The sequence below is a fragment of the Temnothorax curvispinosus genome, unplaced genomic scaffold (assembly GCF_003070985.1).
Source record: "Temnothorax curvispinosus isolate PA1 unplaced genomic scaffold, ASM307098v1 QBEX01008326.1, whole genome shotgun sequence".
Taxonomy (NCBI): Eukaryota; Metazoa; Arthropoda; class Insecta; order Hymenoptera; family Formicidae; genus Temnothorax; species Temnothorax curvispinosus.
Window position 1 is genome coordinate 153,206 of NW_020218106.1, and position 27,123 is coordinate 180,328.

The following is a 27,123-nucleotide window of genomic DNA, read 5'->3' on the forward strand; positions in this document are numbered from 1 at the left end:
AATATTTAAACACGCCTGGACGCCGACTAGATATTGAAAATGGCCGATTTTACTTCTATCAAATAGTAGAATGACGAAAATGCGATAATTCAATGTATATGATACGATAATTTTGACATTCTCAATCGGATGTGAAGCAAGCCCGAGAGAAAAGAGACATGACGCATTACTTATTATATCTTACATTTTGATTTTGTATAGAGCGCATTCAAGATTTGGCTCATATCTCATCTCGACTGAATGAATTATCGTATTATTTTGACGTTAGAACAAATGGCTAATTTATTCCACGAACCGACTTTTCAGCTTTCGATTTTGTGCTTTGCGCTCTTGAAAATATTTAATTTTTGTTTTAATTTTTAATTGTTATAATTAAATTAAATTCAAATGATTATAGTTATACTATGTAATATATCGAGTGGACAACACAATTTCTTTTTTAATCTGTAAAAAAGTAAGGCATTTAAAAAATTAATATAATAAAAATTTATTTTATTTTATAATTAGTTAATCATGGATTAAATAATAAAAATCAAACAATATTTAATTAATAATTTTTAATATTAATTATAATTAAACAAATATTTTCTTTATTGTTGTGATTATTATTTTATACAATTATCATTTGCGTTGCAAACGTTTAACGTTCTATTAGAATGCTTATACATGTTGGAAATTAATAAAATAGAAATAGTAATCTAAAGAAGTTAGAAAATTGTTTCGTGGAATAAATTTTTGTCCGCGCATTTAATAGCACCGAATTGACTAGGTTTAATGAAAGCAAGCAGGTAGTCGATAAAATGACTCGATTGGTCGAAGAAAAGTGTAAATTGGTCAACGAACGATTGCATTTGGCTGTGAGCGTCACATTGACGGCGCCACATCAAAGATTAGATCCTATTGTGACCCGTTGCACCAATCTGGCTAACTGTAGTGTATTTTATATCTTGCCCAGACAACACTTTATCATTTATCTTTCAAGTACTTTTTTAAAATCTTTCGGACATTCTTTAATTTTTTATAAATTCGGTATTCTATCCTATTAACAGCAGCATACGATAATATGGCAATCTAGATAAAAATCAGAAAAACGTCGTTCACAGTTAGATAACTATAATCCAGTCGGTGCAACTTGTCTTGAGTCGCGAATGACGATTCGAATTCAACTAACTAATTGTACGAATTGCTGAATTATCAAGCAAGAACAATTGCATTCACTCGCTAACGATAACTGACATTTGGGACAATACCCACGGTACACGGAAACTAATACGAGAGTAAATTAAGTAGAAGAAGAAGAAGAAGGTAAAGTAATATATAGTAGTAATAGTTTTCGTGCGATTCATTTGCGATCGATTCTCGTCTATCACATAATTTTTATGATACAATTCTTGTTTATATTGGTTTGAAATATCGGCCGTAAATCTCGGCGTCGTCACGAAGGTCGACAATCGTCCTGCGATTCGATATTAAAATCCAGTGACGATTTATTAGCCACGCGAAGGGTCATGATATAATATACGCGCGTATTTTAAGCACTTAAATATTTCTAAAATACTCTTCTTCCTATTTACGTAGGATATAATAATGATTTCCACGTGTGCGGCACTCTCGCGTGATATGAATAAAATGGTTATACATCGTATCTCTACAATATATATATAATAGACTCTTTTTTTTCTCGCCGTAAATTTTCTCTCTATTATAAAATTATTCACGCTCGACCGCTGAGCGCGACGCTAGGTAAGAATCGAGGAGTACGTTATAGAACATTCCTGTTGTATTCTCGTTTCGTATTTCGAGAATGTACGAAGTAGACGACGGACAAGCATATTTATTATAAATCATGATTTTAGTTTAGAAATTACTAATTGTAAATAATATAATTATATAAATTAAGAAATTAATTTTTTAATTAACTCTAGAACGCCACACTATAAGGTGTACCATGCTTGTTATTGAAATGCGTTTCTATATATCGTTTTTATGTAATAAAAGATAAAGGGGATGTAATTAGAGGGTAAAAAATTTCTATTTCCCTTTTATAACTTTCCATGCTGCACAACCTTCTCAGTTTAGTTAGTTTGGTAAATGTCGGCCGGGGACGCCATTGAAATTAGCATTGTATATGCTACATCAAGATTAGGTATTATTTTTTTAAAGAAATAATTGTTTCCACTTTTTGAAGAGTCATTAATTGATAGTTGAAAATAGCTTGGTGCAATACACTCACAATCAGTGAAATCGGGACTCGCAAGCGTTCTAGGGTTAATTTAGTTTCTTTCTCTCGTCAAAGAAAAACATAAAAAAAAAACATGAAAAATAAACACAATTTACAATTTCCAACTTAAACAAAGCATTTTTCAAATTCCAAACTAATTCCATAAATAAAAAAATGATATTAATTCGCAGTATAATAATTCGTATTTGTAATTGTACGCTTAAATCGCAGGTGATTCAAAATATATGCTCGTCAGTCGTAAAGCGCTTTTCTTACGTGCCATTTTGCATTAATTTTATACGATTTACTGTCTAACGAATGAAGTCATAAACATGGATGACGGTATGCTAGAGGCGACCTAGAGAGCAAAACGTTTTAAGAACGTAACTACTACTGCAATGGTATGAATTATAAAAGTAAGGAATAACTAAAATCTGAAGCTCGTAACATAGTTACATCGCCCTCTAATAACAAAATAACGCATATTAGTTTTTGATGCGATTCTTCATTCAAAAATCGTGGTAGACCCACGTCGTGGTTCATTGAAATCTCCAACGAGGTCCTTCATAAATAGAAAGCACACTTTTCAGAGGATCAATGGATCTAACGTATCACAGTTACAATTTTATATACCTGCGTTTAGGTCCATGAACTACGTCATAAATCGCATCATTTTAAAGCGAAAAAAAAGTATTATCATAAATTGGAATGCGAGTAATTCAACAATATTAATATAAAATAAAAGAGTGTTTAATTTAAATCGTTATTTTATAAAAATTTATTTTTGTAAATATCAACGATAAATAATCAATTTAAAATTAAATAACTGAAATATTAATATCGGCGAATTGCATTAATAATTTTGAGTTATTACTTGCAATAAAAAATTTAAAATTTATGTATTTTACATTTGAAGACTGTGAGAACTATAAGAAGAATAATATAGAAACCAATTCTACAGATTCAGAAGTAACAATAAGTGAAACTTGTTGAAGTAATCTCATCCCAACTTACTTTACCTATTGCAAAATATTCTCTGACACTCGCAATAGTTATCAGTCCGATGTTAATTTTATCGAAACACCTTGCTCTCCAGCCGTCTCATCCATCCGGCTTGGTCAGTCCCACGACATACGTTGCTCAAATATCCTCTGTCGATCTGTTATGATCGTAAGAATGTCGGTCTTGATGTCGCCCAGCCCTAAATGCCATGTGGGAACGCTACAGCCACTTATTTCGTGTCACGCCGGAGAGCCTGCGTCCCCACATTAGGTTATATCATACTATTGTCCCCTGTATGTGCTGTGGATCTTGTGTGGTACCCTGCATCTGCGGCGACGGGCAGGGTGAGCCCATCGGGCATTGAAGGGAAGGTGGATCGTAGAGACCGCCTAAAGAGCCGCCGAGGCCCGCGCCGAGACTAGGTCCCAAGGCCGCGTTAAGTTCCGGCATGGAGGGTAGACCCACGTCGAGAATGCCGGTATTGCTAGCACCGCCGCCAGCCTGCGAGCCCTCCTCCGGCGGCGTCACCTCCAGGCCGATCGAGCCGTTCAAGGCGATCTTGATCGAGTTGTGGTTGGAGGGATGTGAAAGCGCACCCAGACCGATGTCCTCCAGGCTACTCTTTCGCCTGGTCGTCATCGTCAGACTCTGCCTCAGGGAATTGCTACGTCTTAGCAGGATATCGTCGACGACTCGCAACGAGTTGGAGCGACCGCGCAGAGTCCCGGCTACGGTAGGGCTATCGGGTAGAGACAGTGAATTCGACTTGGTCGTGCCTAAGGGTGGTGCCCTGGCCAAACCTATGCTGGAACCGCGACGACTACCCGGACCACCGGTCTGTAGACCCGCGGCTGCGACCGCCGCGCTCATCTGGGATACTAGTTGCGCCGAGCAGAAGCTGATGTTGCTCTTGCGTCGAGAGTTGTGCCGTTCGAAGGTCTTCTGCGCGGAGAACGGGCTGGGCCGCACCAAATAAACAATGTCGCCTTCCTCGAGTTTTAGATCGCAGCTCGGGTTGATGATCACGTAGGACAGGCTGTTACGCTTCTCCGATACGTCGTCGTAGTCCGCAACCGGCAGATTCAGCGATTCCATCCGTGAGCGCACCAGGTTTGCGATCTCCGCCCGTTCAATCTGCTGCGCGTGATTGTCACGTGCCTCGTCGCCAAGACTCACCGAATACTGCAGGTATATGAAAGAGACGATAAATTATTAGCATAAATCTGCATTCACTGAGAGATATTTTGTTGTGACGATCGATAATATCAACGAGGTGACCTGAATACCATCGGTCATTCCATCTTATCTCTTATCATAGTTTCGTATAATAAAGTAGAGACATCAGCATTGTGCATCCGAAATTATGTGCTCTTTAAAAAAGTGCGGCATAAAGTAAAGAATTGCAATTTTTGTAGGATATTGTAATGCAAATAAAAGACTTTTTAGATTTTAACTCTTTCTGATGTCATATTGTAATTTTATTATTACTCGCTATAAATGTAGGTTTTATAAGCTTGGAAGATCGGTTAACGTTCACGTGTGAATTATCAAACGCAATCAAGTCAATTGGACATATATATGTGCATTTTATCTTCACTACATGCAACAAGTGGCTTAACGTGCGCGGCATTTATGGTATTATAAGAACCGCTATCACCCGGCACTGTTACAGCCACCTTCTCGATATCAGCCGAACGCCACAATCGATTGATTTTACATCTTAAACAATACATAAAATATTTTCGGCTCCGCGAAGACGTTCAAAAATTCCTGGTGTGAGTATAATCGATCTCAGGGATACAACGTTTCGCATGCGCTGCTGTGCTGCGGTAGACGAGTCTGGACGTCCATTATACAGAGTGTGAGTGGGGGAGAGAGAGAGAGAGAGAGAGAGAGAGAGAGAAAGAGAAGGAAAAAAAGAGAAAGATATGAAGAGGCAGAGGCAATAATGAGATATAGAAGCGAGAGTAGAAAATGAAGTAGAAATATACAAAACAATCTGAAGAAAGGAAACAACCACCACGTCGACGTTTTACTCACAGCAGATGCACCCTTGTCGCGGGTGGCGCAATTCGCAAGGCACGAAGCTGCCGCCGAATGACGCACCTTGTACGTCACACCGACGCCGGCGTCGCTTTCCGCGTCTGAGTCGCCCTGTTAAAACGACAAGCAATTCTACCCTTACTAATGATAGCGCATCGCCGATAACGCGATTTCGCACAGTACGCCGCGCCGTGTTTCGCAGTACAGCACGTTGCTGTGAAGTAACGATTAGATCGATCGCCCGCTCGACTTCTTTCATCGAAGTAAGTGCTCCTCGCCGAGGACACATAACGCTCGAAACGAGCGCTTTGTATATTTGTATTTGTCGGAACGGTCTATATTTTTAATTATAACATCAATGTAGACTATCTTTGCTTTCGTATAGAAGAATTTTATTTATTGAAGCATACATTAAAATTTATATATATATATATTATTACTATATATATATATATATTAAATTGTGACTATTAAGATTCTATTATTTTGTTACTATATTTTGCACGCCGGAGATAAAACAAAAGCTGCGTCGCAATCGAGCACACTAAATCTAACACGATGCAAGTTTAAAGACGCTAAACCAATGAATTGGGGAGATAACGTGCTATGAAAGTTAGTTCGTCAAGATGCAACGGCCCCGGATTGTTATTTATGCGCGGCAGGATTAGGCCACGAGAAAATGCCACGAGAAGAAATGAGGCAGGAAACGAAATCAAAAAGAAGGAGCGAGAGCACAACCATGCGCTACTCACAGCCGCCATTCAACGATTTTTCCTGTCTTTGTAAAAATACAAGTAACAAACTCTACTTTGACTATATTTATTCCTAGATAAGATATGTGAAGTTATATACTTACATGTGAGGAGTCCGATACGGTAGTATCCTGCGTCCTGTATATTCCAATTGGAATTTCGCAGGTGGTAGAACAAAGTTTTTGATACAATCTGCCGTACGTTCTTATCCACATGTCATCCTTAGTTATTCGCATCTGCAATTGTTTTCATTGCATTTGCTAACGATGTCAACAACATAGTACACATAGTGAACAGATATATATAGTAGAATTCTTTATAATTCTTATGTAGAAATTGACTAAATAAATTGATATACTTTGTGACTGGATTTTCTTTATTTATATTAAATTGACATATTATTAAAGTTATTGTCAGATTGAAAATGGCTTATAATGATAAATGTTGCTGTAATTACTGTAATTGTCATTAATATATATGTTAAAGAAATTATAATTAATATGAAGGAATTAAACATTCGCCATATTTGTAGATTATTAACAATTTCATAATAATGAGATATGTTTTAAATAATTGCTCACCGACGTGAGGAATCCAGATCCTGGCGCTTGATCTACTCCTAGTAACAATCTTACGAATGTTATCACGTAATCTTTGACGAACGCTTGGTAAAGCAAAGTATCTAACATCGAGGCGCTGAAGACACTACCGGCGGCGAACGGCAATCGAAACATGTACGATATGTGAGATCCTCTTTCCTTTTCTCTCTGCAAACATTATCAATCGTTAATTTTATTTATTATAGATAATATCGGTGGTTGCTGCAAACAATCGCTCCTAAAATTGGTTACGAACTCTCATACATTTTCCGCCTTCCTCTAATGTACACAAACATTTTTCATTTTTTGTTTAAATACATTCCGAGTTTGTCAACATTTTCAGTTAGGCATGGAACAACAATATCAATTTTTAAGTGCTCCAATATTAAATATTTCTATATAGCAAACAAACGCAAGTATTTGTAATTCCAAAACCATACATATTGATATTGTAAATAAATAAAATATTAAAAGTACATATTATTGTTTAAGAAATAAAGTTTTATATCATAAAATGTTTATTTGATCAACATTAATCATCTAGTAATCCATAACATAATATTGAAGTCTATCAAATAAAAAATCTATTATCCAACGCAATATATTATACAGCATGATATTATATAAAATGTATATACAATATGTATTTGATTTATACATATAAACAAAATTAACTTTTTTTAAGTCCAACTAATTTTGATTCAAATACTGAAATTTGTGACAAATTGATTTTAATATATGTATATCTTTATATTTATAATTTAACTAGTGTCAAATCTTTTAAATATTGAAAATCTTCGAGCATCTGGCATATCGCATCGCATCATGCAACGTGACATGAAAATGACATGGCGTAAATAATTTTACGTTTCTTTTGTACAAATAAAGAATGAAGATTAGAAGATTAGAAACGCTATCGCGTAATGATGCGGCATATCAAGGGAGAAAATGAAAGAGGTTCCTTTAATGTAGAATTTTTAACTCACAAAATTGATATTTAAAACGTTATAAGACTTATACTAATATTAGCATAATTAGCCTAATGGCATTCCGTGGCATCTACGAAGCTAAAACAGATACTGTCGCATATAATAATATTAATTGTTTTGGTAACAAGATATAGATAGATTACGTTGATTAGTTTTTCTCCAAACCGCAATTAATAACATAATTAAAATTCAATACAATTTTAATTCGCCAGTCTGAAATAATAAGCTTAAGACGTATGAATCTCGGCCTAACTCGCAATAATTTATTACTATATTGGTCATTATAATCGCCAAGACGATACAACCGTACTTTGGTTTGTTATCGTCAAGGCATACTTTTTAATCAAGGATAATTAAAATTATTCTAACAATATACATAACTTCAAACAACGTATTACGCGTTATAGTCAATAATTCATTTCCCTGCTTGATGATAAGAAACGAATTCGTAGATTCATGATTGTTATATGGAACCTATAACTTTTGAGCAAGTACTCGTGTCACATATTTTACACAACACTCAATGTATCATAAAAAATGCCGGGTAATTGTCAAGTAATGCAGGTCGACTAAAAATGTGTCATGCTTTAGATATAATACAGGGAAATAAAGTAACACGTGTATGTTTGTGCGGAAAGGCGAAGAAAATGATTATAATATTTTCAAGGATTCTAATCTATCAAGCGGCATCAAGGCATGAGTCACCATGCTATAACATCCAATTTAAGATTAAAGAGTACCAAGAAATAGCTATCGATATATTGAGTGCAACGGGACAATAAGTACAGAAGGTAATCAGTTCGTGACCCAAGCATCGATACCTATAAGTTCATAAGCGGCTACTTGTAAAATGTTGTTTATATAAAGTCATCGATATTTTCTATGTTCTCATCGCTCTCTAAAATATCTCGTGAAATATGTATATAAGAAAAATTCCTATCTTTAAAAATTTTAAATTTACATATACACATTTTTAAAAATAACTATAATCAACTTATAATTGTAATTGTGTATATGACTAATTTATAATTAATTACAGCGTAAGTTATAACGTAATTATGTGCTTTATTCTCCTTAGAATCATTTAAAAAAAACTCTCTCTCGAGTTCTTCCGTGTTAATATCGCGGACCAAAGAATAAAGTAAAAATGTGATGGCGTTGGTAAAGTTGACAAGCGGCGCGACGAGGGTGCATGCGGAAAGCAGCACTTAGAGCAAAGTGATTTCCGCGCGGAGCGACTTTACCCTCGTAATTTCTTTCCGCTTCCAACGGTGCGGCTTTACGAGGCCGGCGATCGCAAATCTCGGGAAGCGTCTTTTTAAGTTTGCCGCAACCTCGAACGCTGCATCCGCCGAAATTAGATTTGTATAAAAGCTATGCCGGAAAACAGCAAAGTAGGACGAAATATGGAAGAAATAGTTTTATAAGTTCAAGCCGCAAAAGTGCGTTCTTTGTTATCATTCTGTGGATATTGGTAAATCATAAATTTTGTATTAGGGGTTGCGCAAAAATATTAATTTTACGATTGTGTAATATAGTATTTTTGGGTCAAGTACCGCGAATATTAGAACGAGAGCGACGATAACATTAGAATTTAGCAGTCAATCGATCAATCAATTCAACAATCAATCAGTCAGAGTTTGGAGAATGAGTGATATCGTGTTACCGGAGAGCCCATCGGAGGCTCATCGGAGTAGTTGTCATCGGTAGTAGCACTGAGGAGTACCTTTTCCATTTTGCTGAGATGCAAAGCGTACTTGTCGTGTGCCCGGAACTGCATGAAACGCATATTGCTCGACTGGGACAATTCTGTTATGCTTTTTATGCTTGGGAAAAATCTATCAAAGAAATAGAAAATAATCCCATAAAAAATGAGAATTTAATATATAATTTTATGCAATTTTGTTGATAATTTTTTTCTTTATATTTGTCGTTATTAATAATGCATCTTAAATATGTCATTTTCTTTAAAATAAACATTTTTATAATCTTGATTTTCTATAATAATAATTTTAAATTGTAAATATCTTTTATCTTTACATCATTATAATAATAATAAGAAATCAAAATGTATATTTAGAGATTAGAATATATATCATATTATAAAATAATTTATTTTATACTAAATAACAATACGAATATCTTTTGCAAGCAAGGCACAGTTAGAGGTTTAAGTTATAAAGAATGGTCGAAACATTTTCTGCCAGACAATTTTTGTAGTGATGATACTCACTTAAACATAGTCTGCACCGCAACGATTGTATTACAATCAGCCAGGGTGTCCTCCTCGGCGGAATTGTTGAGTTCCTTGTTTACGACTACAACGTTTTCAGCTAAAGTGATACCAGCCCGGAGAAGGTCGTCTAAACAGTCGATCGAACCTCGCATCCAGTAAACCAACGGAAAGTAGGACACTGCGTCGAGAAACGCGATTTCCGGTTTTCTCTCCAGCAAAAGAATGATCGGATTCAATGATGTTTTCGACCTGACAAATGTTCCTGCTTGTTAATTGATCGCTTCTCCTCGTACCTATACTACTTGATCAATTTCTTTTAGCTTTAATTTGTGATATCTCTTTTAACTTTAATTGGCAATACGAAATACTTTAACAATGTTAAGAGAAAAACAGCGTGCTCTGTGACCGCGACCCATCGTCTATGAAATCACATATGTAATTTTTAAAAAAATTTGGAATATTTTTTTTTTAAAGACGTACGTGCGCGCGTACGCACGTCTTTAATCGCAGTTGAATATAAATAGCTTTAGGCCAAAATTGGTTTTAAGTAACACTATAATTAAGAAATATTTGAGATATTTGAAATTATTAAATATTTTTTAAATTAATGAAAAATGTTAACATGATTAAAAAATGTATATTAAAATAACACTCATAAAATTATAATAAAATTATAATAACTAATAACTATAATAATTATTTTATTTAATTATAATAAAATTATAACTAAAGAAATAACAATTATATAACACTACTAAAGTTTTAATGCTACTTATAATAGCGTTTACATTTTTTTCAATGTTATTAAAAAGTTATAATAGTTATAACCGCATAGCAATATAGATGAAAAAGTTTCTACTTATTGGCAATTGCCGTATAAAAGCAATTTTATAAAGTTAAGTGAACAATACAAACATGTTCACTATTAAATAATCCATCATATATTAAAGCATTAATGATGCAATAAATACCTAAAATGTGCCCTCAATGGTATTATAAAGTTATAAATTCCATTGCTAGCATAATCCGCTGCCAGTATAATGGTCTTATTCTGCCAATTGTATTCTTTGGCGTTTCTATAGCTGCAATGTTGGCACACCTAATAAAACAACAAAAAGAATCGTGAGTGTCAAAAATCAGTACCATTCCGTATTCATCATTTTTAATTTTATTTTCTAGAGAACCGCCCGCGTAGTACCACATACCTGAGCCAGCTGAAGGCAACAAAGAGGCTTCTTCTCCTTGAGAAGATAGCACAAGGTTGGCGAGACTCCAATGAAGGGTGAAACTGGCGGAAATCCCTTGACAATCCTGTAACATTGTTATAACTTAATTATTTCATCCCAACGCCTCTACGTATGATGCTACATTTCGGCGCCGTGCGCCTCTTATTAACGAATGTCGCTTGAGGACGACACGACAACTTGAAAAAGTGTGTCATCGACATAAAGATAATAGAGCTCGACTGAGCAGACAGACTTGGTTTTTAAGGATTAGATTAAAATTAAGTTATAAATTTTTATCATATTTTGTGTTAGTATATTAAATAATCATATTTATGCACGGCAGTTTTTCTAGAAAAATATACGTTTCTAAAATATGCAGCTCGCCTTTATGGAGAAAAGTTCGGCTCTCTCGAATGTTATTTACCGATTTTCAGTTCCTTGAAAGTCAGAGATAAGTTGTTTGAAAGAGATGAAAGGGGTAAGTTGTTTTATATTCTTTCGGATTTCGTATCTTCATGTCACGCGCGCGATCCAAACGGTAAATAATGTTCAACACTGGGATAGTGTTATGTCTGACTGGAAGCATTTATTACGCGCATAATGTTATTCTGTTTGTAAATCATATCTTAAAGTATATTCTCCATTAATCACGTTAAAAAAATATCCGAGTTTTCTTTGCAATAAAATCAATGATGTTTCAAATACAAATTTGTTAAATTTTTATATTTATTTATAGCTATTAATTTATTTTTGAAATAACAATGTTATTAAAATTATTTATTATCTAAATTTATTATTTATGTTAAAATTATTTATATCACATTGAAGATTTAATATTATTAATATTATATGTATAAGTATACGTGCCTCAAATGTCAAATTGATAAAGACGGTATTAGATGATAAAGACATAGATTGTAGAGAGGTCCAGATTCAAATTCTGGCTAGAGTGATATTTTTCGCAATAAATTCTTTACAGTGATTTAAAAGGGATCTTCATTAGTATAAAAAATGAAATCAATTATCGATTTAAGTATGTGACTTTACTGTTCCAACAAAATGTTGTGTTTTAAGACAAATAATCGATACGCAGTTCATTGACAATGAGTTGGAAAACGTATACAAAATTCACACAAAAACATTATTATTAGGCTACCAAGATCCAAAGCCCGACCAAAAATAACATTTTTTCTAATTAATTGTTGATATTATTTAATTTTAAATATTAATAATAAAACAAATTAAAATTTAATTTATATTAATTTAAACAGAACTATAACACAAATATTATAATTACAGAATTATTAATAGCCTCGAAACACTTATTTTTGATATATACTTACGATGTCGACACTTCAACCAGCAAATCTTTAAGTTTATATAGGGTGTTCCAGGAGGAAAAATCACCACTCTGACAGGTGATAATATCGGTCATTTTAAGCAGAAATGTTTATATGAACAAGCGTTTTATTTCGAAGAAGATGGTTTTTGAGATAGAGCTATTTGAATGTATAACAGTTGCAAAATTACTGATAAGAAAGATACATGCTTCACATAACACTGTTATGATAACAGTGGACTGTCGCACAAATGCAGCAGTGGTATTACCATCACAGAAGCCGTAAACATACAGCATATCTGCATATTGAACATTTATAAAGATGTACGGCATTTTTTACAACACTTCTACAATGTTACTATCAACAGTCAACTGTGTGAAGTATATGTATGTCTTTCAGTAATTTTACAATTGTACATTCAAATAGCTTTATTTTGGAATAGGACACTTGTTCATATAAAAATGTTTGCTTAAAATGACGAATATCTACTATCACCTCCCAGAGTATGTGACCTTTTCTCCTGGGACCACTTTGTATAAAAATGTACTATGTACATTAAATGTATTGTAATATATGTATAAGTAAACTAAAATAAAAATAGGGTGTAGTTCCGAACGACCCCTGTTCCTAATTGACCTAAAATTTTACTCATAAGTTGTTTTCGGTGTAAAGAATAAAATCCGCGTGGTCCAAACTTCGGGAAATAAAAAATTTTTTTTTATGTTAGCACTTATCGGCTAAAATCGATTCTATATGATATATATGTTATTGTAAAAATGATAAATTCGATAATTATATGTAAATTACCGGTTATTATGCATAGATTTCAACATACGATGGTAAAGGTGATAAATTATAGCAAATTTATTAATCTTACCGGTAATTGTATCCAAGACTTTTTGGTAAAAATAATAATAAATCTTTCATTAATTTTGTTGTGGGTGGGAAAGTGTAAATCTATTGTATTCACGCATATACTTTTCCATCCACACAACAATTCCCATACAGAACAAAATATCTAATAGATATCCAATGGATATCTATACATATCCATATGACGTCCATATCTGTTATGGATATCTAATAGATATCTAATAGATGTGAAATGATAATAGATGTAAAAATACTAAAAATATATATATCTCTCAAATAACCAGCAGGGATATCCATTAGATCCACGTGTTATCCACATATCCATGTCCACAAAGTATTTGTCAAAGATATCCATTATAGATATATCCACGTGCTATCCACATATCCATATCCACGAAGTATCTGTCAAAGATATCCATTAGATATCCACGTGCTATCCACATATCCATATCCACAAAATATTTGTCAAAGATATCTACACGTTATCCACATATCCATGTCCACAAAATATCTATTAAAGATATCAAGCGACGCAGTAGCGTCGCGACGCTAAGTAGACATAAAGAGAGAGCTAGCAGACGACGCTACCAAGTAGCTTATCCGGAGTTTTCAGGCGATCGATTTTCCGAATCAAATATCTCAAGAAAGAAAACTGCGATCGAAAATCTGACGACAGTTTTCTAGTATAACATTGATACAAGCTTTCGATTGCAACTAATCTGATTAAGATTGGTGCAGTCAATACTGAGATCTCGAAATCTTACATGTCAAAAATGTGAATTTTTTCGGCGAGATCTCAGCATATAAACTTTGTATACTACGAAACATACGTACGAGTATACACGTCGATTAAGAATATACGACATGTATTTATATGTTCGAGATTTTTAATCGAAATGTATATCGGTATGCCACATGGATTTTTACAACTTTCAACGTGTGCTATATATTATTATATATACTATATATATTATATTTTTTATATAGGGTAACTCGGGGGAATATGCCATACTTAAGAAAAATATGATTTTTTTTCTTATTTTTCTTTCTTTTTGAGGTATCTTTGCGTACTGGTCTTCTTTTTCCTTCTTTTATCTGTTATTTATATATGGTTTTTTAATGAAATATTTTGATTCTTTACTATTGAAAAGAAAGAAATACAAAAGTATTGCAAAAGTGGCATATTACCCCCATGGGGGTAATATGCCACATATACAAAAATGTATAGTTATTTAACTTTAGAAGGGCATTCTTGTCTAAAAACATGTAAAAGAATATTTTTATTACAATTCCAATAAAACACTAAGAAAATTCTAAAAAGCACATTGTCATACTTGTCATACTGTACTTACCCCATAAAAACTATAATACTGACAGGAAGTAAGTAAAACTTGGGTAAAACGTCAGATATAATATTTTTAACAATTTCAACAGTATTTACAACAGCGCTCCTAGCCGTAGCTTTGTTAAACATAACAAGTGTTGGCATATTCCCCCCAGTTACCCTATGTTGTATATATTATATAAAACCGATTTTATTAGTCGATAAGTGCTGTCATAAACATTTTTTTTATTTTCCGAAGTTGGAACCACGCGTACTTTATTCCTCACATCTAAAACAACTTATGTGTAAAACTTTAGGTTAATCGGGAGCAAGGGTTATTCGGAACTCTATCCTTAAAATAAATGAAATATATCGTAATAAATAATTAAGCAAATCAAAAATGGAGATGTGTAGAAGCGTAAAATAAGAGACTCACCCTTTGAAACTGCTGGACGGAAGTCGTGCAGTAAGACGGCAGTGCACAAGGACGATGCAAGAAGGAAGACATCAAAAACATCCATGAGGACATATAAGGTGTCAGGCAGGACAGCATCGAGCAGCGATTCAACGGCACCGTTGCCGTTAGTGAAACAGGCATCGAGAGACATTGAGACAGGATACATCAACCATTGATTTGCATGACTTATACTTAACGATTAAAGATGAATAAACATCAGTGCGTCAAAACATTCGCGTCACGCATAAAAACGATTTGATCTACCGTGTTCGATACTTTACGCTTCTCAGAGAGATGGACCAAAACGTCAACAAAACAAACATAAAACGATAAAAAATTACAATTAAGAAATCTATAATTGGATCTATATCTCTGGGTTCTTACTTCGAAGCTCTATATTGTTTGGCGTGTGCACAAAAACACATCTTAGATTTTTTAAATCTATTTAGAGATATTAGAGATCGTACTTACTGTTATATAGCTATATAGGCAAAGCACTATTGCTACTTCAGACTAGCAAAGTATATAAGGAAATGTAAAAGCTATGTACGTTCATTTATATAAAATATTTTAGAAATCACTCCTTATGTAATCAGTAGACATTAGGAGATCTTCTTAATATTACATTATTAAAAAAAGTTAATTTTTTTTTATTAAAGGATTATAGATATTAGATACATAAAACATAAATAAAAGGTAAACTTTAATATTCTTTTCCATAAACTGGAAAATCGCGATTGTTAATAAAAGATTTAGTAAATATGGATAAAAGGTCGAACCTCACCAATGACCTTGACCTTGACATATGTTGTCAAGGTCACCCTCCTGAGTGACCTTCAAAAGGTTTAGCCGGCGGTCATTGTTCATTAAAAAGTTATAAACAAAAAAAAGGTTGAAAAATATAACAGTACTATCGCAAAGAGCCAGGGTGTACACGGTGCATATTCGTATACTCTCAGAATATCTATGCAAGTAACTCTCTTTTCTTCTTTCAATGACACAGAATGAACGATACAATGACTCCTGACGCGTTTTAGTGCTAATGACGTCATTAAATTAAGAATGCGTCAAGCCGTATAGCTGTACTACTTTTTTTTAAAGACACCGTGACCCCGTCTACAACGTAACTCTGCAGAGTTTTAAAAATTTTATGATAATATAAACTGGGATATCAAAAATTGATAAATAAAAATATTAATACGTCATTGTTTTAACGAAAATTTTAGCTAAATTTACTAAAGTTTTAAAAGAAAACGTAAAGCAAAATTTTTAAATAGATACACAGATCCCGGGAAAAAATGTTCATATCTGATCATATTTGATCACATATGTAAATGAGATATGAACAGATATAAGTTTTACATGCTCATATATAAAGCATATATAATCATATATGGTTATCTATCGCCATATATGATCAGATCGTACATTATACATGACACTAGATCTGATCATATATATGGCGATAGATAACCATATATGATTATATATGCTCTATATATGAGCATGCAAAACTTATATCTGTTCATATCATTTATATATATTCATATACTGTCAGATATGAATATTTTTCCCGGACATTTTTTATCGTTGTATATTATGTATAAGCCCGAGGGTCTGGAGTTCGCTTACTAGCTCGGCTTTGGACAGCCGATAATAATACGCCTTCATTTTACCCGCGTCTTGTGCCTGAGCCTTTCGGTCGGGTCCCTGTTCGGGCGCCATAAAACAACCTAGCTTCCGAAGCGCGGAGTTAGCTCGCGGCTGGTCAGGGTTCGGAGTAGGCGCGGAGGAAGACACAAGACTCGGTTAAAATATAATACAACAAAATAAAGTATTTATTCAATTACGCGTGAATACATGGAGACGCTCGCGGGAGCGGTGCATATGTACAAAGCTCGCGGTCGCTGCTACGGTAGCGACAGATTACAGTGATCGCGGAGTCGATGGCTACGTGTGATAGATCGCGGGCGCGGTTTATAATGGCGGTGTAATGCAGATAGCGCGGAGTCGTTAAATACGTATACTAGGTCGCGGACGCGGTTACAATATAGATATCACGGGGCGTGCGGACGCCTGGTGAAGCGATGATTTACGGAGATCGCGGAGTTTCGCGGATCGGCGGGCGTGCGGGTTCGCAGAGGTAATTCGGCGCGGTAGCGCAGATTTGGATACCGGCGGTAGTGAGCGCATAAGGCGCTGGATCGCTATTGGACGTGATATCGAGCGGCTAAGACCCTTAGCGGAGATAGAGAAGTACTCTCTATTTCCTGGCGCATCGATTTGTGTAGGCGGGAGGCGGCACCGGGTGGCCAAGACCCTTGGCGAGTAAGAGAAGAACTCTCTTACCCTGGTTCACTCCGGTGTCACAGGTGTTCGAAGTATGTATAATGGAAAGTCGGGTCAACCGCCTAGATTCTTCACTCGGCAGAGGCAGAGAATACTCTCTACCTCCTGGTTGTTTCGACTGGAGGATTTCGGGATCCGTGAGCAGCGGGGAATCGGTCGGATCGGTTTGCTGGTTCACGGCGGAATCTCAAAACCTAGCAATATTGCTCGGTTTATATACGCCCGCGGTGGCGTGTCGGCGTAGCGGGGGTATACGCGACGGCACTCGCGCGCGCCGGGATGGAGCGGTGGAGCGTCCGGGAAGTACGGCGCTCCGACGCTGCGATTGCGTTCGGTGGCTCTCGGCCGTCTTCGGCACCGCTCGGCGCTCCGAGTCGGTTGCCGCGCTAAGTCCGTTTGCGGACTGATACGCGAAATGGAAAGTTTAAAAAAGGGCACACCGTGCCTTGTCTCGCCCGGCGGGTGTTCGGCCGGGCGGCATCCGGCTGATGTTCGCCGGGAATGATGCGTTTCGGGGCGCATCGTTACAGTATATATATGATTGTCATTCTTATTCTTTTTGATTTCAAAACAATTCTGGTAATTTAAGAGAGAGAGAAAGAGAGAGATCCAATTCGAGAATAATAAATAAAATTTCAAATATTAAGAATTAATTTATACGCGAATATATACGCGCAAATAAAAAAAATATCCATAAAAAATCACAACACTAAATGGCGTATGCTCTGTGCAGCCATCTTTGATACAGTAAAATATGTATCTATGATTTGTATATTGTTTGAATACTTCCGATGCGTAAACATTTCTTATTTGTATCTTCTTGAAAAGACACAACCCAAAACAGCATACAGCAACAGTACATATAGGACGCAGCATTTAGCATATTTTACTGTATCAAAGATGTAGATGGCTTCAATATGGCACAAAAATTCCTTTGAATACGCCATCTAGTGTTATATAGAGATCAGTGTAAAAAATGCATTAAAAAATTGCATAAAGAAAGTGAATTTTGTTTAAGAGAACACTTTTGATATCTTTACTTAATTTGATTTATATAATGATGTTTTTATTTTTTTAAATTTATTTATATAATGATGTTTTTATTTTTTAAAATAATAAAACATGATATATTTTACTATTTCTTTTTTCAAGAAATTTATATATAAATCGCAAATTATTTTAACTATAATATAATAAGATGCTTATAAATTAAAACGGAAAGATGAATAAGATTCAATATTATTAATTAATGTTTGACTTATTATTATTATTAATTAAGTTTATAGAACAATTAAATCATTATTTCTTCATTAATATCAATTTCGCAAAATTTGAGATTTTTTTTTACGAGTATTTTCTTGACATATTCAACTAGTGTACAGATACAAAAAATATAAAATATATACAATATGCATAGAGATTTGTGATGCACATAAATAAAAATTTGTTACATCAAGACCGCATCATGCAGGTGCACGAGACAAAGTGCGAAATTGTTCGTCCTCAAAGGATTTTGCATTTGTGCTTTAAGTTATTGATCGATATGTTCATAATGCATATTACATCAATATTAAATAATTCTGAAGAAGAGAAGAAAATAAGACACAAATTTCTGCTAATAATTTTCTCTACTCGATTTGCTTCTCTATTTTTAACTAGCTATTGTTCGTGCTGCATAATTGTCAAAAACTGCCGTCATGGATCCTTAGATCCAATGTATCACAATGGAAAGAAGAAGGACAAAAATATACTTACGCGATCTTCTCGCTTGGCGATCTCCAAGGAACGTCATCATCCATTTCATCCTCCGACTCGTCAGCCTCGTGGTCCAAGGATTCTTGCCCAGGCAGATGTAACGTCGAGCTAGTTAGCATATCTGGTACTGGTAGAATACTTGGTCTTCTGCTTCCTAAAATATTGCAAATAAAAGGTCTTTCTCTTTTTTTCTAGATTATCTTGTAATCTATTAAAACTCTCTTTTCACGTTTATAAAATTTATACATTTACTCTAATAAGCTCAAAGAAAACTTTATCCTTGAGCCAAAATATGTCATTATAATAAATACATGTTGATTTAATCAATTTATTTTTTTTGCTAAAATTAATTATTACTAGAGGAAAGTCCCCTATTATGAGATACCACATCTATTTTGTGTGATTATTGGAAGTCTATGGGCAGAATTAAAAAATGTAGTAGGTCATTTTGAAGGGAATTTAATAAGCTTTAAAATGCTAAACTGTAAAATCTAATTTAAATATTAATTTAAATATTAATTTTTCTGAATAGAAAAATGTAAAAAATGAGTTTCATGCAAAATCGGAAAAGTGTGCTCCTAATATGAGATACCCCGACAAATCGCTAATAAAGTGCAAAATACATCGGTATTGCTATTAGAAAACTTCGTTTAATGTCTCTGAAATACAAATGTAATGGAAAAGCTTATTTGCAATAATCGCAAACCCACTTATTATACTCAATATTTCCAGCGCTGCCAGTGTGCGCCCAGCATGAGCATGCGATCACCATCAGCACACTTTTGTAAGTTCGTATGAACCTTCCCTTAACTTTAATATAGTATTTTCCCTCTTTTTATTACTGTACAATAACCTTTATACTCTAGCAACTAGCAACGATCGTCACCCTGAACATATATTACGGACCCCACGCCTTGCGGTTTCGCGATCACCAAATCTATTTTCTACAATTAAGCAACTCAACATATCCTGTATTTTCCTATTAATACGACTTTACTCTATCGCTCCATATAGAACTCATTGTCAAATATTTATTTATTATATAATAAACGAGGTTCAAAGTCTCACCTTCATGGTACTTGACAACAACCAAATTTACAATTTCGATATTTGTAACGAGTGCATGCACGATCGAGCAACGAATTTTTTACTAAATAGGTTTTACACCAAGGGCAATAAGTTCATCGTGGAACCAACAAATAGAACCTATTTAGTTTAGTAGAAACCCCGCTATCGCATATTAGGAGCTTATCTCATAATATAGGGGACTTTTCTCTATATAAATATTTAATAGTAACCACTACAGTTTCCAAATTATATAATGTGATAAATAGTAATATAATTTTAATTCAATAGCTATAGAGTAATCTATCGAATTAAAACTCAAAGACATAGATAAATAGCCAGACATATACATATATTTTTCAATCAATTGTAAAAAGATTTTGCTTAAAAAATTGTAACTTTTATTTAATATTATTATATAATATTATTAATATTAAATATTTAAGTATCATTAAAAAAATCACTAATAAATTGTTTAAAAAATTCATTTAAAGTAATAAATAAAGTAATCAGTTCTTAGTACGCGGACAATGCAAAATATTTCATGAAGACATTTGACAAGAGAATATGTTTTGTGATTTCTTAAAAATATTACATTTCACAAAAAGTTTGTCGTATTTATAATTTGTACACTACATGAAAATTTTATCTCAATCGTATCAACGTATTGTTAGAATAAAGAAGGAGGATATCAGCCAAACTAGTAAATAGATATTCTAATTTTATTATAGTATTGTACAAATATTAATGTACAATAACTGAAAAGCACTTTGGGGGAGGCCTAAATCCGACTCGGACTGTTGCGCCATTGAATTTGAATTTGAATTAAACTGAAAAGCATAGAATATCTATTTGTAGAAATAACTTTTGAAATTAATGGAAATACTAGTAATTAAAAATGTTTCAAACTAATTTTATACGCATAAAAGTATGTCAAATCCATAAAAATAGTAATTTTAATAAAATTTTGTTGAACACATTTTTAGATGACCTTTAATTTTATCAGTTTCATTTACATCGTCAATTAAAATCCAATTTAGCATAAGGTAGTAATAGAAATTAAAAAGGTCATTTCCAGAAATGACAAGCTACGAACGGTATCATAGAATAGATATAAACGGAATTTTGAATTTGATATAATTTTTATGCTTTCTTCTAATATAAAAGTATATAAAAGAAATAAAATTAATAAAACTGTTTCCCAATTTTGGAAAGTATTTTTTATTGCACTAAATATTTAATGAATAAAACTGACCTCTCCTTTGCATTAGAATTTCTGGACTAAGCAGATTAGGATTCGGATCGAGAGATCGTGGCACGTCAAGATGATTTCCCGTGATTGGTGTTTGTGGTGTTGATCCTCCCTCTTTTAAGCATTGCCTCGAGTCCCCAAATCCGCCGGGATCGAGATAAGTCGCTGTAAAATATAAGATTGACCGCGATAAGTGATTCTAATATCGAGATTGATTTTCATAATATCCAATAGTCTGATAAAGTTGCGAATACACTATAAGAAGAAATGTCTTCATAATAACCGATAAACATGAATAAGAGAGACATGAGTGCTTTTTTTTTTAAATAAAATGGGAGGAAAATAATTCATTTTTTTGAGAAAAGAAATACTATCTCGTCTGGCTATTTTATGTTTTTTGTTGTATATAATAAATAATTATACATTTATGTGTTCTCTTAATATGTAGCATTTAATGTAATTTACACCAAATCACGTAATAAATATACATAATTGTATAATTTATGTCTGTGCTGTCCATTTCATAACGAACAATAAAAATATATACCTACAAGCGTGTCCAAAAACAAGCATCTTCCAAAAATTAATAATTGCTTGGCATCAATGGCAAGTTCGGTATCAATTGCAATTCTAGAAAAATTTCTTTAACACTCAATTATTTTGATAAAAAAGTAATAATAAATAAAAATTTTATTTTAAAAAATAATATGTTTCATTTAATTAAATATCTTTTCGATTGTTTATAATGCTAAAGAAAGTTTGTAGTTAGAAATTATTAGTTGATATTTAATACTCGTATTAAATCATGATTTCCGAGTGATTCTATTATTTTCACATAAACTATCATTTTTACTATCATCTATATTCTTGTCTGTTTTAACTTTCTTTCTATTTTATCTATTGAGGAGACCGGGGCATCATGAGCCACGGGGTACCATGGGTCATTGACTGTTTAGGATAATCTAGAATGTTTAAGTTTTGGTATAACTAGTATCATGTGACAGTTACTTCATTGCCCATACTTCGTATCTAGGTGCATGATAGTGATCAAAGTCCGTTGTCTCGTGACACACGTGACATAAATGATTTTCGTGACACATCTACTACAAAACCAATATTAAAACTTTTTTAATCAGTTAAAAGTTTTAACTGATTAAAAAAGTTTTAATATTGGTTTGGTAGTAGAATCTACATGTACTGAAATTCAGGTGCAACTTTCTAGGTTTCTTTTGTGATTTTATAACACTATGGATAATCATGTATAATTAATTTTTTAAATTACATTTTACCGTTTTCTATATTAAAAACGTTCTTCGGTCCTTATATTAGAGAAAATCGATTTTATTAGGATTTTCTTGAAACTGTGAATATACGTTAATTTAGGTGTGCTTTATGCATGGTATAAATTTTAGTACCTTTTCCGGGATAAAAAATAATACTAACCTCAAAGTTTCAAAAAAAAATTTAATTTTTTTAGTTTTGACATTTTTTCCTTATAGAACTCGACGAGAGGAGCAACTTTGGTCCTCTTGGCCAACCTCGTATCTCTTACCGTTTGGCCTGGAAAATTTTTTCATTAGTAAAAGTTGAAACTTTGAGGCTCAGCATCTTTATTTTTTGTTCACGTGTGTTCACACACACTTCACACTCATTCAGAATCGACCACTTTTTCCCACTAGTTGTACAATACACTATTTTCTTCCAGAAAATAATATTTCAATAGTGGATAGTTCGGATATCTTGTCTATCCTTTAAAATTCTGAACAGTGTGATAAAAAATGTATAAAATAAAATATATTTCCAACTTTTGTAACATTTCGTTACTTCTTGAATGAATAAATCTAGTTTTTGTGTGTGACCCATAGTGCCCCAGTGACAGACCCATGATGCCTCGGGTATGGGGCACCTTGGGTCATTTCTCAAAAAATGTGTTTTAATTTTTTTCTCAAAAATTAATCAATATTTATCAAATATGCTAAATAAACTTTAAAATACACATTTTGTGGCTTATAGTGCCCGGTCTCCCCTATATATATTATGTATACTCATGTTTTTTAATACACCGATTAATCGATAACATATCAGATTATTGTTATCGTATCGCAACCGAAATCTGTATGATAAATTAACTCGAATGGAACATGATGGATCCGCAATATTTGACATTACAGCTTCGTAGTTTCCTATTTAGAAACCGCACTTATTGACCGTCGTTTGATGACGAACACTGAATGCCGCATGAACAGTTATATGCACGCAGATTACACATAAAGCGACGTGCAAGCATAAACCACGTCAAGAAAGATATGAACAAAAAGGAAGGAATAGTTCGACACATTTCGGTCGGTTAATCTTCAACCAACACTGTATATTAAGATTTAATCGCATGTATGATTCGATATATGCATTATTATTCCGAGTCTTCCACATAATTTCGCTTTATAGTACAATAGTAAATTTGTGAACAAAAACGTTTTAAAGTCAATGAGTTATTTGAATAAAAGTAATTTTATTATTATTTTATATATTACAAGTGTTAAGTATTAGATTATTTATCATCAATAGAATTTCATTAAAAGAATTTATACATTTTATAGATAATTTGTAAGTTTTTATAAAGAATAAATAGAAACATTAATATATTAAAAAAGATTTGTAATATGCATCAAATTGATACAATTTTTTAATTAATAGAAAAGTGCTCATAAACTTGTATTACTTGTAACATCACCATTGTTCCTTCTTTCTCTAAAAAAAGTGCTTGCTATTTTATTAATTATTACTGCAATTCTACATTCATAGCTGTAAAGCATTGTGTCTTATATGTGTGTACGTGTAGGAAAAACCGGGGCTAAACCGTCAACGGGGTTGAATTGTCAAATCAAATATCTCGGAACCTGTATATTGTGCGAACTCGCTATTAACATTTTGTAAACGCTGCTTATGGTACCCATGTGACCAACGGAGTTTCAGCAGGTTACCTGCCGTGTTATGATTTTTACGAGGGCAAATGTGTTTTAAGAAGGTGAAAGTGAAATTTTCTGCGCGTGGAAATTTTGTAATATTTGCAATATTTGCTCTCCAAATCTCGACGTACGTGATTATAAAGAGTAATGCATGCTGAACACGAATCCAGTGTAGTTTTTTTATTATCGTTGATGTCTAATATTTCGTGGGCGTTCAAATCTGAAACTTGTGTTTGGGGCTTATCCGTCATTAAGCACTCGGGGCTGGTCCGGCAGTCTCGTCACTGTGGCGCGCCGGGCGCACGACTTCAGCTCACGGCGATTTCAAGTTAGGTGTCCCTCAAGCGTGATTTTGTCTTTTCTTGCACGTGCGTCAGTTTGTATAGGAGGGAAATGGTACGCACGTATCGTCGCAAAACGGGTGTTTTGGCCGAAAAGATGGCGGTCCGTTGTGTAGTCTATATTTGTGATTCAATCGTTCTTTATTTTACAAACGTACATAAAGTCCGGGAACAATCCCTCGTTCATTTACCGCATGGCTTTCTCGACAGATCTATTTCTATCGCTATGTCTCGCACGCACTTATTATTCTCTCTCTACTAAGTCCGTTCCGTACTTCTCGCTCAGCGACTCGAATCTCTCTCCTCTCCGTCCGTACCTTCCTTCGGCCCGCGCGAAGGTTTCCCCTACTTTATTTGACCTTTCCAGAGACTTCCTACTTATTGTCATGCTAACGCCATTCAACTGACACGTGCCTATCTCTATTTGAAATTTGTCCGCTTATACTTATTCGAAAATCTTACAGTTGTTTTCGAGATCGCTCGCGCTCACGGCACGTCGCGTCGGCGAGGTACGGCGAGGCACGGCACGGCACGGCTCTGAGATTCCGCGATTTCCGCGCGAAAGTTGACATGCCGCGCTCGCGGTAGATCGTCCCGGCCGCGATCGTCGTTGTTAGTCGTTGTGCCAGTGACAGTCGCGCGTGCGACCGCATCGTCCAGCGTTCGCCGCATCGTCTCGGCGTCATTGTCGCCGCCATTGTAGTGGTGGTGGTGTCGGTGGTGGTCATTGTCGTCGTCGTCGTCGTCGTCGTCGTCGTCGGCGCGTCGAGGAATCGGCGCGAGGACGCCGTCGAGTCGGTAAAATGGTCGCGCTCCACCGCGAGCTTTTCTAACCCCCCTGTCGCTATTTATCGCTCCCCCGCGAGAAACGCGGCTTGGTTAGGTTGCTCGAGGTTGCCGCGCTGATCCTATGGCACCGGAACGCCGTCACGCGTGTTCCCCGTGGTTGCTCGCGTTGACAATGTGACGTGCCGTTGGGGAGTTTACGATTTGGTTAACTAATAAATTGTCATCTGTATTCACGTGCCTAAATTGTTTTATGGAATAGGTAAAACAATTATTTTTTAATAATGTTTCGCATAAAAATTTTAAATAAATTTTTATACTTTTTTCTTAAAAAACAATTATTAAAATGTATCCTATCATTTTTCAGGATTAGATGTACGTATATGTATTAAAAATGCAGTGTGACGGTTAAGCCCCGGGGGGGGTGACTGTTAAGCCCCGGCATTTTTGATATTTTAATTTTTCCACCGTTGTCGTTTTTGCTCTATACCGGTTAAACAAGCGACGTAGATAAACATTTTCTGTATAAATTTTGTAGCTAAAGGTTCACTCTTTACAGTGTGGTATACCACATTTAACTAAAATTATTTATTTTATTGTTAAAAATCGGCACCGAAAAAAAACTGACGGTTTAGCCCCGGTCTCCCCTATGTATGTTGTGGTGAGATATGAACATTTAACAAGTACAAACATTATATAGACAACTTTCTAGGCAATATTTAACGACATCTATTAGTGCAATGAATAAAAATGTAAAAAAATGACTAATCTAAAGAACTATTAACTCTTTGTACCCAACGGTTTTACTTTGAAATCCTTTTGCTTCAAAGTCTCGATTTTAACTACAATAATTTTACTTTAAAAAAAAAAAAAAATTTTTTTTAAATTATTTGAAAATAAATATACTGGCATTCAAAGAGCTAAATTTTTTCAGTCAAATAAATATTTAAAAATTTAAATTTAATGATTAGATATTAAACTTGCTGGACAAATAGCGTAAAGTTTTTGAGTCCGTGTGTATAAAAATTACATTAAAATTTTCTTAAAATCAGATTTTCAAGACTTTTTATGAGTCTACAGCCCAATTCAGTAATAAATTATTAGATAATTTGTCTGTATTGTAAATTATATAAATTATTAGCTAATTAATCTGTATTATATCTATACTAATTTGCCCAAATTCCAGATATTGAAATTTTTGGAGAACGCGATTTGACGGCTTAACTCTTCGTGCGCCTAGTTGGGTTTGAGAGACCCATTAGTGTGCTTTTGAAGAAACTAACTTTGTAATCGAGAACGCTGGCGGCCTGAGTATTTTAAGTTGCTGCTGTTTATCTATCGTGCGCGCACCATTTTATAAGTTCATGAAAACATAAAATAAATAATATTTTCGATAAAAAATTTATATTATAATTATACCAGAATATATTTTTTTCAAATTTTTGGGTCTGTTAGACCCGACCAGGCGCACCACGTTAAAAAATTCACCAGGCGCACGGAAGATTAATAATATCGTATACTTTTTAGAGCGAAATAAGAGTCTAGAG

General features: G+C 34.2%; 1 protein-coding gene across 12 annotated transcripts in view; it reads right to left on the reverse strand.

Moving 5' to 3' along the window:
• Positions 1-3,067: 3,067 nt before the first annotated feature.
• Positions 3,068-27,123, reverse strand: part of LOC112457807 (potassium channel subfamily T member 2) — a 247,764-nt gene continuing 223,708 nt past the window's right edge. For 7 of the 12 annotated variants that reach the window (XM_025021051.1, XM_025021050.1, XM_025021048.1 and 4 more), the window contains 10 exons: positions 21,487-21,648; positions 19,167-19,320; positions 11,048-11,153; positions 10,814-10,941; positions 9,840-10,091; positions 9,273-9,444; positions 6,600-6,785; positions 6,123-6,254; positions 5,264-5,377; positions 3,500-4,405 (listed from right to left, as the gene is read on the reverse strand). In XM_025021051.1, the coding sequence (XP_024876819.1) occupies positions 3,500-4,405; positions 5,264-5,377; positions 6,123-6,254; positions 6,600-6,785; positions 9,273-9,444; positions 9,840-10,091; positions 10,814-10,941; positions 11,048-11,153; positions 19,167-19,320; positions 21,487-21,648 (2,312 nt within the window). Of the gene's footprint in view, positions 4,406-5,263; positions 5,378-6,122; positions 6,255-6,599; positions 6,786-9,272; positions 9,445-9,839; positions 10,092-10,813; positions 10,942-11,047; positions 11,154-15,041; positions 15,051-19,166; positions 19,321-21,486; positions 21,649-27,123 lie in introns of all 12 variants that reach the window. The other 5 variants (XM_025021055.1, XM_025021054.1, XM_025021058.1 and 2 more) reach the window with 4 other exon arrangements.